At 34.0% G+C, this 15,474-nt stretch overlaps 1 protein-coding gene across 4 annotated transcripts in view; it reads left to right on the top strand.

Annotated features, from left to right (window-relative positions):
• The window catches only part of LOC128206514 (uncharacterized), an 89,179-nt gene that overhangs the window by 40,557 nt on the left and 33,148 nt on the right, over positions 1–15,474 (top strand). For 3 of the 4 annotated variants that reach the window (XM_052909050.1, XM_052909066.1, XM_052909058.1), the window contains exons 40-50: positions 1,059–1,227; positions 1,737–1,754; positions 3,757–3,905; positions 5,068–5,286; positions 7,389–7,634; positions 10,637–10,722; positions 10,965–11,154; positions 11,629–11,865; positions 12,100–12,236; positions 12,538–12,737; positions 14,888–15,015. In XM_052909050.1, the coding sequence (XP_052765010.1) occupies positions 1,059–1,227; positions 1,737–1,754; positions 3,757–3,905; positions 5,068–5,286; positions 7,389–7,634; positions 10,637–10,722; positions 10,965–11,154; positions 11,629–11,865; positions 12,100–12,236; positions 12,538–12,737; positions 14,888–15,015 (1,779 nt within the window). The remainder of the gene's footprint in view (positions 1–1,058; positions 1,228–1,736; positions 1,755–3,756; positions 3,906–5,067; positions 5,287–7,388; positions 7,635–10,636; positions 10,723–10,964; positions 11,155–11,628; positions 11,866–12,099; positions 12,237–12,537; positions 12,738–14,887; positions 15,016–15,474) is intronic. The other variant, XM_052909074.1, reaches the window with a different exon arrangement.

Genomic DNA, 15,474 nt, shown 5'->3' with positions numbered 1-15,474 from the left:
TGTTCAGTAGACAGTTGATTAGTTCAGTTATTGTTCAGTAGACAGTTGATTAGTTCAGTTATTGTTCAGTAGACAGTTGATGTGTTCAGTTATTGTTCAGTAGACAGTTGATGTGTTCAGTTATTGTTCAGTAGACAGTTGATGTGTTCAGTAGACAGTTGATATGTTCAGTTATTGTTCAGTAGACAGTTGATTAGTTCAGTTATTGTTCAGTAGACAGTTGATGTGTTCAGTTATTGTTCAGTAGACAGTTGATATGTTCAGTTATTGTTCAGTAGACAGTTGATTAGTTCAGTTATTGTTCAGTAGACAGTTGATGTGTTCAGTTATTGTTCAGTAGACAGTTGATGTGTTCTGTTATTGTTCAGTAGACAGTTGATGTGTTCTGTTATCATTCAGTAGACTGTTAATGTGTTTAGTTATTGCTCAGTAAGTGTTGATTTGTTTAGTTATTGTTCGGTTAACTGTGGACATGTTCAATAGACAGTTGATGTGTTCATATTTTATGTAGTAGACTTGTTGATGTTTTGAATTATTTCTGTGTACTGTTTTAATTGTGAAAATCCTTTTTTTCTGACTTTTATGTTTTGGGCCTAATTGATAGTGTTAATAATTGTGACTCCTTTATTTAATTATTAGTAAGTAGTGAGGTTATTACAAGGAGATACATGTACGAAGTAACATCAAAATAAAGAGGTTTTGATGATTTTATTCTTATTGGCATCAACTCCCGGTAAAGTAATATTTAAGTAGGATTCTGGATCATTCTCAAGAAAATACATGTGTGAAACCCTTGGAAAATTTGAAAAAAAAAAAATACAGTACTTAAACACAGTACTTTAATACAGTTTGAAACACATTATCTGGAAGAAGGATGGTATTTAATATGATTATTGTGCATACCTTATCCGAAATGTATGATAAAATATACAAACAGAATAGTACTGGAGATGTTTGGCTAGTTTGTCAGAAAACAATTTACTTCATTAAAACTGATTGCTCATATAATACAAAGTTATTGGTATAAACTTTGGTTATATGTATTGTGCATTATTCAGCCCTGGCTTCTGGTGCTGCACTTGCTACTGGGGAGCGATGTGAAACACTGGTGAAACAGTGCAAGACTGACCCAAACGACCCCACCTGTTTGAATGCAGGGGACTGCATAAACCGATACACATCCCCGGGATATCAGTGCTTGTGTAGGGATGGGTACGACGGCGACAGGTAGATATCCAAACTTGTTCTATAGTGTTGGTTATAGTTTCATCCACCTTTAGCTTGACATGAGGTTTCAGGTTGTCTGCTTTGTCCGCAAAAAATATGGGCATTATCTTAGACTTTCAGACGTTGGCATCGTTACTGATTGTGTGCTAATGTTACATTGGGTATGTCTGTGGAGTTGTTGAAGGTATCATTTGGACATTTACCACTAGAATGGATACAATGTTTGTTTAAGGAGACAGGGAATCGTAATTTTTTGCAGATATTTTATATAAGCAATTAGTTTTTGCATTATAATTTTGACTTTAATTACTTGGAAATGTCATTTAATTGTTTCAGTTGATTGTCTTAATCCTCATACTGATCATCAAATAATCCTTCAATCAAATTGATACTAGTTTACATAATAAATTCATTTTAAAAGTCTGAGTGAACATTAGTTCCATACATTTCTACCTGGTAAAAATAGGGAGCCATACATGTTCACACAAGATTTTCTTTTTAAAATAAAGAAATGGCGAGTACAACAGGTAGGTGGCGAAGCTGTTGCATGGATGTTATGGCGCTTCGACAACCTGTGTCTACATTACATAACAATATATCCGAGAGAAGAATGCCTCAGAATAAATTATTTTTCAAGCTTGCTTTAGTTTTTCACATGGTATGATTGCTTTGGAAATATATTGTAATATTCAATTTCTTTATTTTTATACAGCTTGTTACATGTACATATAACCTAAAATATAGTGTAGCATGATGCTACATATTATGTTAAAGAAATTGGGATCAGAAATAATGTTTTATTTTTAATCTCTAACATAGTGCATGTACCTATCATTGATGTCTGTTCACATGTTTGAATAGCTTGATATGTGTGAAATGTATGTGCAGCTTGACACTTGCTTCACTTTTGTTTTACGATTATGTTGAATTATTGTATTGGAATGGACATTGAGAATGTAAAATATATTTCATTATGCAAAACCAAACACAGAAAACACTGATGATACAGCAGTTATTTAAATTACAAAAAAATAAAACATTTAAAATACCTTGTTACAATACAACGAACAATTTATGTTCCTGTGAGGGGCCTGTAGAATGGCTTCTGCTTTGCTGTCAGTCCTGTTCAGTCATCTGTTCATGCCTCACTCACAGCTGCACAACCCTCCAACCACTGACTCAACTATGAAATGTCCTAACAATTGTTTGCAATATCAAGTTGATTTTCAGAGTGCATGGTGTTGTGTATTGGCGCTTTTATGTCAAGGCCACACCCATCTTGTAAGGTCAAGAAGCCATTTTCAAATCCATATTAATATACATATATATTTATATATAGGTTGCTTCAAGGTCAAGGCACTGACCACAATGTTGTGTACAAGTACACATGCTCCAGTCAGGTGTGTCTGATGTCAAGGTCATGGTCAAATGCAAGACAGCTTGTTTTGTAGTCTGAATGCTTCTGGAAGGAGTTAAAACTACTACAAACATCTTTCAACCAGACAAACATTGGGCAGATTATTCAGAACTTTGTTTAAGCAAACAACATTGTTAACTTTCAAATATTTACTTCTCTGAAAGTTTCATGGACATGTTTGTCACCTACAGTATTTCGAGAAAACTGTTTCGATTGTTTGTGTTTTATGTAAGAAATGAATTGCAGAATTGATGTCATTATCGGGGTATGAACACAGATGGAGATGGTAGGACTCCACACATACTTTTACCAGCCCAAATGGGTTCATATCCCAAATAATGTCATCAATCCCCCAGTTGGTTTCTTATATTTACACCCATAGTTCATTATTTAATTCAAGACTTGTTAATAAAACACTTCATTTCTTTTAAGAATCCCTTATAGTAATCCTTTCCCACCCATTGTAAATAGAAGGACCATAACTGGAACCAGTTTTATCAAATTACATCTCAATAACACGGGAAAATATCAACCACTTCAAATCGCTCTAAAACTTAAGATTGAAACACTATTGACAACAATAAATTTAACATATCTTAGATTAACACTTTCTGAAATGTTGATTTGAGTTTTTTGGGCCTGCTGACACAATTCAAACAATTACAAGATAAACAATTTTCATGTATATAATTGTTATGGGATGATTTGAGATCCGGACATATCAGAACATGTTGCGTTCAGCGTTAAGGTGTAAATATTTAGATATATCAGCATGTCGTAAAATAGAACAGCTTTAAAAAGTTAACAATGATGCCGTAAGCAATGTTATTAACTTTAACACAATTATGAAAAATTGATGATTGTATTATTTGTACCTGGTTGTTTTCCCCAATACCCATACCCTACATTATAGACTGTCACAAGCTTATTTTTTATCCAAAGATGGCCATACTAATTAATTTGAAAACACTGCAGAAAGACATATTGACTTAGAAGCTAAGAACTCAAACAATGCTTATATACTATACCTTTAAGGAAAACTAGTTATTGTTTGTATTCTGAATCACACATTCTATGACACTAAGATTATTTCTGTATATTCAAATGCACAGATGTAGAAACAAAGCCGATGTGTGTAACCCAAACCCGTGTACTGCTGTTAACACTGTCCAGTGTTTGGATGTAAGCAATGGGGAAAACCTGCGTTACTACTGTCAATGTAAACCTGGATTTGAGGGTACCAAATGTGAAATCAACACAAGTAAGATTTTACTAATAATGAATGATAGTATTCTTAGATTACTTAAGCTAGTATTTGATTTTTTACAAACTATGTCTTTATAATAAATATGTGTAATTTTGAAGTCATCAATGAGGTGAACAATTTATCATTTTCCTAATTGTGCAATGCAAAATTCCCTTTTCTTTTCTATTATATTGTTAAAAAAAGCTATAGAAAATAGAGGATTTTGTTGGAAAGTCTGAGTTCAGGCTCATTTCTTATAATGTATGGTTTATTAAAAAATGCATGTTTATTTTTGTAGTCTGTTTAAGTGACACTCTTATTTAAAATCAATACATACACATGTATAACAAACATAACTTTTGGGTGATAAAACCATCGTGTATTTAATAGCTGAATATTCAAAAATGTTAAATGATTGGTGAGTGCTAAAAGATTTACTGCGATCTACTATCGTTTCATAAGATAGAATAACCATGTTTTCTGCACCTATCTTGCAAATCCAACGTGTGATGGTAACATGTGACTTGTGCATGAATTTGGTCAGTGACATAAGATTTTCTTCCTTTTAGTTGAAAAAATAAGGTTAATTTTTTAGTCTGTCCTTTGCAATTACTATGTAAATAATAGCCTTAATAACTTTTCAAGAACATAAGTAATGTGTGCTCAGTGATAGAATAAAATTACAAAAGTGTAGTTGTTCACAAGTTTCGTGTGCATCAACAAAATCAGTTATAAAAAGCTATTGCCCTGTAATTTATGTAAAATCCACTACAATTTTATTTATGAAATGATGGAAATTGATGAAAACTGATATAATATATTTATTACTACAGAGGATTGATGGGTGTGCAAGTTATGCTTGCACCGCATTCATATCGACAAGAGTTTTTGCCCCCTCGTTGACAAAAACAACAGTTAAATATTGTCAAGCCAGAGTCGTTTCTATTTCAAATAGCATGAATTGTGTATAACTACATTATTTAAAGTGGGTATATGAAAACAATGATATGTATCTTAATCTTGTATAAATTCTTGATCGTTATTTCAATATCTGACTAGCTCCAACACCGTTGGTGCCATTTATTGCCTGTGAATCATCACAAGAAATATTTTATTCTTAGAATTTAAATAGTAACTGTTATGTATGGAGCTAGATCTTTTGCTGTCATTTTTTTAGATGAATGTGACTCCAATCCCTGTGTGAATGGCGGCACCTGCGTTGACCAAATCAACTCATTTAGATGTAACTGCCCAAATTACTTCGAGGGAACCTTTTGTGAGACATATGTTAACCCATGTCAAACAAAAAGCTGTGGAGCGAACACCCAGGCCAAATGTATAGACATATATAGTGACTGTCAGCCACTGTGTGTCTGCAGTCCAGGATATGCATATGGTATGTTACAAACTAAAATGGATTATCTACAATTGGAAGGATAGGTTTTGCTTAATAAATGTTAATAGATCTGGATCAGATGATCTTTCATTTAACGGTTGACTGCAATTTTTCATGTTTTATGCAGTATGATCTTGCTGTTGCTTAGCGCTTCTTGGTGCAAATATCAAAGTTGAGTATTTATACTGCACATTGAAACAAGACAAATTGTCAATCTATCATTATCTTAACATGTTTTGACATGGGTTTTTTCCATTTGAGTTTTTAAGAATGAAGTTATTATGGGTAATATATCGGAAAAAAATATTGTATCAGCATGTAATTGATTTTCCAATTAGAATGAAGCAATAAAATAAGCAATGATGTCATATTTAAGATTTTAAAGTTGATACAATATTGATGATCAGAAATAAGTGAAGATGCTATTTCAATTAATCATCAATTCACTTATAGAAGCATATTCATTTTATTAGGGAGGGAATGTTGTACAACGAATAGTTATAAAAACATACATGTAGTTACTACCGTAATTAACTGGTTATAAGACACATTTTTCCCTCAGGTTCTGATGTAAAGAATTTCTTTTCAGAGGTGTATATCAGGCTAAAATTGGCTCTTCAGAGAAATAAATGGTGAAAAAACTAGTTTGTTTAGTTTATGTAGAAAGGGTTGTAACGTACATCATTTGGATAAGGTTTATATGGGTTAAAACAGCAAGTAAAGATCAGGAAACGGTGTATCATAAAACATAAATTATTGTAATTTTTCATTATTGTACGAATTAAATTATTTCATTTAATTTGGTATTAAATCATATCTAAACATGCATATAAAGCATAGCTGTGCACTGTCAAAATATTTTTCGTCAGTGGTATGATAAGGTATGAAAACTCACACTGCTTTTTAACAGTTTAACATACCAAAAGTACAAACTGTTGCGATAATAGTCTTGTTTGTTCGTACTTTGTCACTTTTTTTATACTTTCCTGTAGGTGTTGACATTTGAAAACAAATACATACCATTTAAGATTTTTGCTTCATAAAATATTCAATCTTGACAGCTTATTGTTTATGATACAACACAGTGACCATCAGAAAGAATATTTTGCATGGTTTAAAATAACCATCATAATTTTCACTATTTTTTTTTTGTCAATGTCAACAAACATGGTAGCCAATGGTAGCAGATGATTTTAACATTGTATTCAATGAGTCCTACTACCCATTACATAGTTTGAATATTTTTTTCTCGAGTTTTTCATAGATTTTATGTCAGCGTCTTATTTTATCACTAGCGTCGTATAACCAGTAATTTACAGTATGTTTAATTTTGTGATTTAATAAAAAATGATCTGTGTATTAAAATGAAAGTCAAGGATTTTTTTTGCAAGCTATAATTGATGTTGCAAAAATCAGAATTGATTACTGGAGGCTTAGAAGACAAACCATCAGTTTTTACCATACTCAGAAGTTTTTAATACCTTGTCACAACACAATGTGCTTCATGCAAATTACAATTTGGTTTTTGGCTGAAGAAACAATAGCAGACATGTGAACCTTTGGCAATGACGGGAGGTAGATTTAGGTCTCAACAGCGGTAGTTTGGGTTCAAATGCAGTAGATTTTCTAATTCCTTTAATCTGAAGTCAAAAACAATGAAGTAAATAATGTAAACAAAAACTTGATATTTGTTACTATTTTTAGATTTTTGGAAACTATGCATAAAATAGTCATGGTTAAGAGACTTGTCATAATGTTACTGTTACCGCCGGTAGAGTTCACATGTATGCAATAGAGCTATGTAAATTTTTTATTTCATCCCTGTTATATTTCTCTTTACAGTATTGCATTAAATATGGACAACAGGATAGTTTTTTCTGTGTTTTATACTGTGTTTTTCTTGTTCAGAATTACACAGTAGCCAATAGCAAATGCATAAAAACACAAAATTAATTCCGCATTCCTGAATATGCAAAATAAGATGACTATTATAGGAAAAATGGGTGTAGTCTTATTTCTTGCTTGCATAGAATCCATATCACATAAGACCACTTACATTCACTAAACATGTTCTATAAAAAAAAGGATGATTTATCTTTCAGGCCTGTATGTTGAGTATGACATAAAAACAAACATGGCTCCTAATGACCGGGACTCCTTCAATCCCATCACTGTTAATGATGTCCATGAATGTCGGGAGGCGTGCACTGCTGCCAACGCAAACTGTGTCAGTTTCACATACAGCACTGCCACCAAAAATTGCTACCTGTGGCAACCTAGCAATGTGGGAACCTTGGAGAATGTGAATGGTTTGAACACATACATGAAGCACTCAGAGTACAAAGAAGGTAGGGGTTTAATAACTGACACTAAATGAAATTACATGTATTGTGTTTCCTGTAAAGGTGGGCATTACATTGAGATTACTTTGTGTATTATCTGTGTTATCTACGTCACATTGAGATTACTTAGTGTATCATCTGTGTTATCTACGTCACATTGAGATTACTTTGTGTATCATCTGTGTTATCTACGTCACATTGAGATTACTTAGTGTATCATCTGTGTTATCTACGTCACATTGAGATTACTTAGTGTATCATCTGTGTCATCTACGTCACATTGAGATTACTTAGTGTATCATCTGTGTCATCTACGTCACATTGAGATTACTTTGTGTATCATCTGTGTCATCTACGTCACATTGAGATTACTTTGTGTATCATCTGTGTTATCTACGTCACATTGAGATTACTTTGTGTATCATCTGTGTTATCTACGTCACATTGAGATTACTTTGTGTATCATCTGTGTCATCTACGTCACATTGAGATTACTTAGTGTATCATCTGTGTCATCTACGTCACAATGAGATTACTTTGTGTATCATCTGTGTTATCTACGTCACATTGAGATTACTTTGTGTATCATCTGTGTTATCTACGTCACATTGAGATTACTTAGCGTATCATCTGTGTCATTTACGTCACATTGAGATTACTTAGTGTATCATCTGTGTCATTTACGTCACATTGAGATTACTTTGCGTATCATCTGTGTTATCTACGTCACATTGAGATTACTTTGCGTATCATCTGTGTCATCTACGTCACATTGAGATTACTTAGTGTATCATCTGTGTTATCTACGTCACATTGCGATTACTTTGTGTATCATCTGTGTTATCTACATCTCATATCATCTGCGTTATCTACGTCACATTGAGAATACTTTGTGTATCATCCATGTCAACTACGTCACATTGAGATAACTTAGTGTATCATCTGTGTTATCTACATTACATTGAGATTACTTTGTGTATCATCTGTGTCATCTACGTCACATTGAGATTACTTAGTGTATTATCTGTGTCATCTACGTCACATTGAGATTACTTTGTGTATTATCTGTGTCATCTACATCACATTGAGATTACTTTGTGTATTATCTGTGTTATCTACGTCACATTGAGATTACTTTGTGTATCATCTGTGTTATCTACGTCACATTGAGATTACTTTGTGTATTATCTGTGTTATCTACGTCACATTGAGATTACTTTGTGTATTATCTGTGTTATCTACGTCACATTGAGATTACTTTGTGTATTATCTGTGTCATCTACGTCACATTGAGATTACTTTGTGTATTATCTGTGTTATCTATGTCACATTGAGATTACTTTTTGTATCATCTGTGTCATTCACATCAGATTGGAATAACTTTGTCAATCAACTGTGTCATTCATGTCACATTGGGATAACTTGCACATTGGGATAACTTTTTCCGTCATCCGTATCATCCACGTCAAATTTGGATAACTTTGTCAATCTACTGTGTCATCCACGTCAGTATTGGGATAAGTTTGTCAATCAACTGTGTCATCCACGTCAGTATTGGGATAACTTTGTCATTCATCCATGTCATCCACGTCACATTGGGATAATTTTGTCTGTCAAATGTGTCATCCATGTCACATTGGAATAACTCTGTTCATCAACTGTGTCATCCACGTCACATTGGAATAACTTTGTACGTCAGCTGTGTCATTCACGTCACATTGGGAAAACTTTGTCTGTCAACTGTGTCATCCACGTCACATTAGAATTACTTTGTCCGTAATCTGTGTCATCCACATCACATCGGAATAACTTTGTCCGTAATCTGTGTCATCCACCTCACATTTGGATAACTTTATCCGTCATCTCTTTCATCCATGTTAGATCAGGATAACTATTTCCTTAATCTGTGTCCTACACTCCACATTTGGATAACTTTATCTGTCATCTCTGTCATCCACGTCAGATTGGGATAACTTTGTCCATAATTTGTGTCATCCACATCACATTGGCATAACTTTATCCATCATATGTGTCATCCACATCACATTGGGATAACATTGTCTGTAATCTGTGTTATCCACGTCACATTAGGATAACTTTGTCCTTAATCTGTGTCAACTACTCCACATTGGGATAACTTTTCCGTCATCTCTGTCATCCACGTCAGATTTGGATGGCTTTGTCCATCATATGTGTCATCCACATCACATTGGGATAACATTGTCTGTAATCTGTGTTATCCACGTCACATTAGGATAACTTTGTCCGTAATCTGTGTCAACTACTCCACATTGGGATAACTTTATCTGTCATCTGTGTCATCCACATCATATTGGAATAATTTTATCTGTCATCCACGTCAGATTGGGATAACTTTGTCTGTAATCAATGCCATCCATGTCACCTTGGGATGACTTTGTCCATCATCTGTGTCATCCATGTCAAATTGGAATAACTTTATTCGTCATCCGTGTCATCCACGTCACGTTGGAATAATTATATCTGCCATCTGTGTCATCCATGTCAGATTGGGATAATTTTGCCTGTTATCAGTGCCATCCATGTCACCTTGGGATGACTTTGTCCATCATCCATGTCATCACCGTCACATTGGAATAATTATATCTGCCATCTGTGTCATCCATGTCAGATTGGGATAATTTTGCCTGTTATCAGTGCCATCCATGTCACCTTGGGATGACTTTGTCCATCAATTGTGTCATCCACGTCACATTGGGATAACTTTGTCTGTCATCTGTGTCATCCACGTCACATTGGGATAACTTTATCCGTCATCTATGTACATAAGCTTTTCTCATCTTTGATTGGTTACTTTTGCAGTTTTTTCTATTGTTTAAACCACAAATATTAAAACATTGAATTGTGACTTTAAAACAAATCATTATGTTATTATGTCTTCTTAGTTTAAGTTTATGCAAATTAGCAAAAACTCTAACAGGAAGTGGTGTATAGAAGTTTGATCATTCAAATAATTTTTCTGTTTGTAGATGACTTTTGGACAATGAAGTATGACCTTAATACACCAGTCAGTTCGTCATTATCGGATTCAGAGAGATTGAATAATCTCAATGATGTAAGAAACTTTTGTTTAAATGAACAGTACAACTATCTGTAACTCATTGAATTTCAATGAATACCGGTAATACTTAAACTTTTTTTTTAACATTGTCTGAATATTGTCTAATTTTTTTCAAGACTGATAAATATAGCTCAATAACATTTCTATATTGAGGTTTTCAACAGTTTCTCTCCATATGTATGATATTAGATTGGTTAATGTCCGTTATCCAACAAATGCCTCTTATTGCCATACAGCTTGGCCTAAACATCTGTGGAGGGACTGCCCCCATCGAGGTAAGGTGCTGCCCAGTTGATGAAGACTGCCTTGACAACAGCCAACTGCCACCCTTCATATGTTTCCCAATCAGTTCAGGCAATCCTGGTGTACAAACCACAAACAATCCTGTTGATTACTCAGTCCAGTTCAGATGTGCTGCTAGCAGGGGTCAGTAGACAAACCTTGCCACACTTCTTTAGTTTAAAGTTATTGAATTTTACAACGATTGTAAAACAAGCTATTGCAGCTTATATTAATCACTCTCATTGGCACAATGTTGTGCGATAGTGCAGTCTTGTGTTGTTGGGAAACCGGAGTACCCGGAGAAAACCGACTTGTCCAGCTTGGTGACCACTAACCAAACTCACATGCCCCCAGGCCGGGAATCGAACCTGGGTCGCCTTGGTGAGAAGCGAGTGGGCTAACCAGACAACCATTGCCACACTTCTTTTTCATGTATTTTATTTTGTTTCATAAATGAAACCTTTATTCATTAATTAAATGATACTCTCTATAATATCTTCATATTTCTTAAATCAACTCTAACATCAGTTATTAGATTGCTTGTTTTCTATATGCAATATAAAGTTAAACATTTGAATGCTTTTCCTGTTATTCACTTTTTTTTTTATTGAATTTCAGTTTTCCTGGACAACACTTGTGTCCAGAAGAACGACTACTGCCTGTCCACACCTTGTGTAAATGGAGCGCAGTGCAGCAATGTGTTCGGTGGATACTTTTGTTCGTGTAGATCTGGTTACACAGGCAAGAACTGCCAGACAGACATTGACAACTGCGCAGATGAGCCGTGCCAAAATGGCGGCACATGTACAGATCTCGTTAATAACTATCAGTGCACATGTGCAGAAGGATACTTGGGTAAAATGACTAACATTACCTTTTTCATAAGTGCTATTAATATGTTGTTTTTTTATTCAATGTTTAATGAAATGTGATATAATTTGTGACCTTAAGCACTAAGATACCGATTTAAATAGAAAAATATGCATAGGTTATTTAAATGTTGAACATCGAAGGTATATTATTTGACATGAGAATGACACTGAATGGCGGGATATTTATGGGCACTGCAACTAATGGGTATATTTTCAGGTCCAAATTGTAACAGTCTGAAGAATTATTGTTCTGATCCGAGCCCAGTGAACTGTAATAATGGCCAGTGTCGGTCTATTGAAGCCACTGGCTATGTTTGTGAATGCTTCATGGGTTATACTGGGGCCTCATGCCAGGTAAGTTTTGATACATTTGATATATACTCATGGAAGTTTTGTCATTTGCATGAAAGAAAAATGTAGTAAGATAACATGAGCATTCCTGAAGATGAAAAACATGATGTCTTACTATCAGTAATTGAAATTAATTATTAAGAAAATATTTATTTATGCTCTTTTCCCAGCCCAAGAAATCCACAAAAATGAATGTGACGCAAATAAAAACGTGTTATAGAAAGATCTTGTATCTTGAAAGCTTTCCTATTATTTTGGAATGGAATTCTATGTTTATTAATCTTACCTATCGGCTCCTTTACAGAACCAGATTGACTTCTGTTCAAGTACCCCATGTATTCATGGTAGCACATGCAGGCCCCAGCTGAATGGTTACACGTGTGACTGTAAGCCAGGATGGGAGGGCCAGAATTGTGAAACAATGACCTTGGCGTGTAGCAACCCAGTCAGTGGCGGTCAGTGTCGTGAGACGTGTAATGACATCTTCACTGACTACATCTGCAAGTAAGACAACCAGACTAATTAATTTTAGTGGGTCTGTTAAAACAGCAAAGAGGTTAAAGTTTCATCCCTAAATGCGGACAATGGCCAAGGGAGTTTAATCCTACTGCCAGTAAAATTCTTTTTAATTTCATTCTTTATTTCTTATGTTTTTTTATTTTTATTTTCAAAGTTACTTTCAATTAGTATATACTATGCTACAAATGTTTTTTCAAAAAGTTAGTATTGTTTAATATTTGATAACACCTGCTGGTCAGTAAACTCAGACATGTGCACTCTCCCAGTGGTAGGTAAATTCTACCTCTTGTGAAAATCCCACTGCTCCCCAGACGAAATCTACCACTTTAAAAAATAAAAAAATAATAATGAATGGCCTTGAAATGCCTTTTATGTTCAGTAAAGTCATAAAGTTGTCAATTTTTGTAAAATAAGAGTTAAGAATTGAAAATATGAAGCTGCAGTCATCTGGAAACATATTGTTGGAGGGCAAAGATTAATACCATGTGGCTGTGATCCTACCAATAAGCTTAATTTCCAATTATTAGTCCAATGTTTTCATAACATCCATAAAAGGTTGACAATCAATGGGAAAAAAATGTCCAGCCTTCTGACTAATAGTGTGTTAACAGTGTTAACTTGATGTACCTATGTGAGCTAAAAGCCTGAATAAATAAAACAGAAGCTGGATCAATTTGTAAACACCTCATTGAAATCATGCGGTTTGATGGCTGTGTTTGTTACCACATTCAACGAATATGTCACATTGGCAAATCACAAATGTTTGATAGTTTATTTGTGAAATATCATGATGTTTGCTAACCACAAAACCATATGCTATGCAATTCATTTTTAAGGTCTACTATCAGTATATTTGTTTAATCTATGATGTCAGAAAATTGAATATTCTCTAGTCAATTAAAAAAAAATCAACATTCTATTTTAAAATTATATATTATCTTCAAGGACAGTATTTATATAATATCATTTAGTTCCTCAATGTCAGCATATCAAAAAAATGTTTAACCAAATACAAATAAAAAACAACACATCTGAATGTGACATTCGTACCCTATCATGTTCACATCAAAATAATATTTGCCCCCTGCACTTAATGATTTTTTAGCTCTACAGATATTTAGGCCTTTCTAATTATTTCAAAAGCTTAGCAAACTCTGTTTGTTTCTTTTTTATATAAATGTTTTTAGGAGGGGATAAAGTCTGACAATACAAAAAAGGAATCACCCAAAAAGGGACACATTAAAAAGTATTTATTATTTATAAATAGTCTGTATTTCATTATGAATATACCATCTAGTAAATACAATCAATGTGATTATGAATATAAATTGAGGTTAATTTATTGATTATTAATGTATTGTATATACTGTTTTTATAGAAGTGTATGATACATATTCATATTATTTACTTATATTATGGCTCAATGGAAAATTAAAACAAGAATCAAGATAAGAGTTTGTGTTTTCCATCAGTTAATACCTATAAGGCTAAGCTAGGAGATGAAAAACAACAAAATATTATATAAAGTATAACTAAAACACTCAAAAAGATATTTTTGCTGAATACGCGCATTCTGTAAAATCCCCCTCTCATGACCTAAATCTACCTCTCTTGAGAAACTTGTCTACTCATCTCGACCTGAATCTACCACTCTTGAGAAACTTGTCTACTCATCTCGACTTGAATCCTCCTCTCTTGAGGAACTTGTCTACTCATCTCAACCTGAATCTACCTCTCTTGAGAAACTTGTCTACTCATCTCGACCTGAATCCACTTCTCTTGAGAAACTTGTCTACTCATCTCGACCTGAATCTACCTCCCTTGAGAAACTTGTCTACTCATCTTGACCTGAATCTACCTCTCTTGAGAAACTTGTCTACTCATCTTGACCCAAATCTACCTCTCTTGAGAAACAAATCTACCATTCTTGACCCAAAGCCAGAGGCTCACATGTCTGTTTCCTTTCATTTAAATGACAAATTTGACCGTACATGACATAGTTCTGTGTAGTGTTTGAATTCAGGTATGTTCAAACAACAAACTTGCTTTTGAATGTACATAATATTTAAAACTTTTCATTCATTTATCACCAGTTGTGCTAAATCAAATTGGTATAACTGTATATATACATGTAGGTGTCCCGCGAACACATATGGCAGGAACTGTGAAAACATGCCGACTCCTTGTGCCACGTACAACAAATGTCAGAACAATGCTGTCTGTAGCTACAGTTCTCCAACCATGACCTGCAACTGCCCAACAAGTAAGCTGCCTTTAACCACACTGTTTGTGAAGGTGACAAGATGTAGTGCTGCCCTGATTTCAATATTCATTAAAGTTTGACCAATAAAAAGTTTTAAAATCCCTTGTCAAACAATTGTATCTGCACTTTTCAAGCAAGCTTGGTTAAGTGATTACCAAGGACAGATATAATCTGATTTTAAAGTCATGTCAATGCTTAGCAACAAAACAACAACAACATGAAATTTCTTCAAGGCAGTTAAGCTGTACAATACAGATGATAGAATTGAGACTGATTTGACCTTTCAAGCAGTGTATATCTAAGTTTGGAAATTCAGAGAAACCCTTCCCGTAATCAGAACTGATTGTTCAATTCTATAGTTTAAGCTTGCCATTTGAGCATTCACTTCCATTGCTGAAACACTGCAGAGACCATTCACATAAATAGTCTTTAGATATCAGAACTTTGAAATGTGGTATA

The sequence above is a fragment of the Mya arenaria genome, chromosome 2, assembly GCF_026914265.1.
Source record: "Mya arenaria isolate MELC-2E11 chromosome 2, ASM2691426v1".
Classification (NCBI taxonomy): Eukaryota; Metazoa; Mollusca; class Bivalvia; order Myida; family Myidae; genus Mya; species Mya arenaria.
The sequence above is the reverse complement of the archived record's forward strand: the minus strand, read 5'-3'. Positions and strand labels throughout refer to the sequence as shown.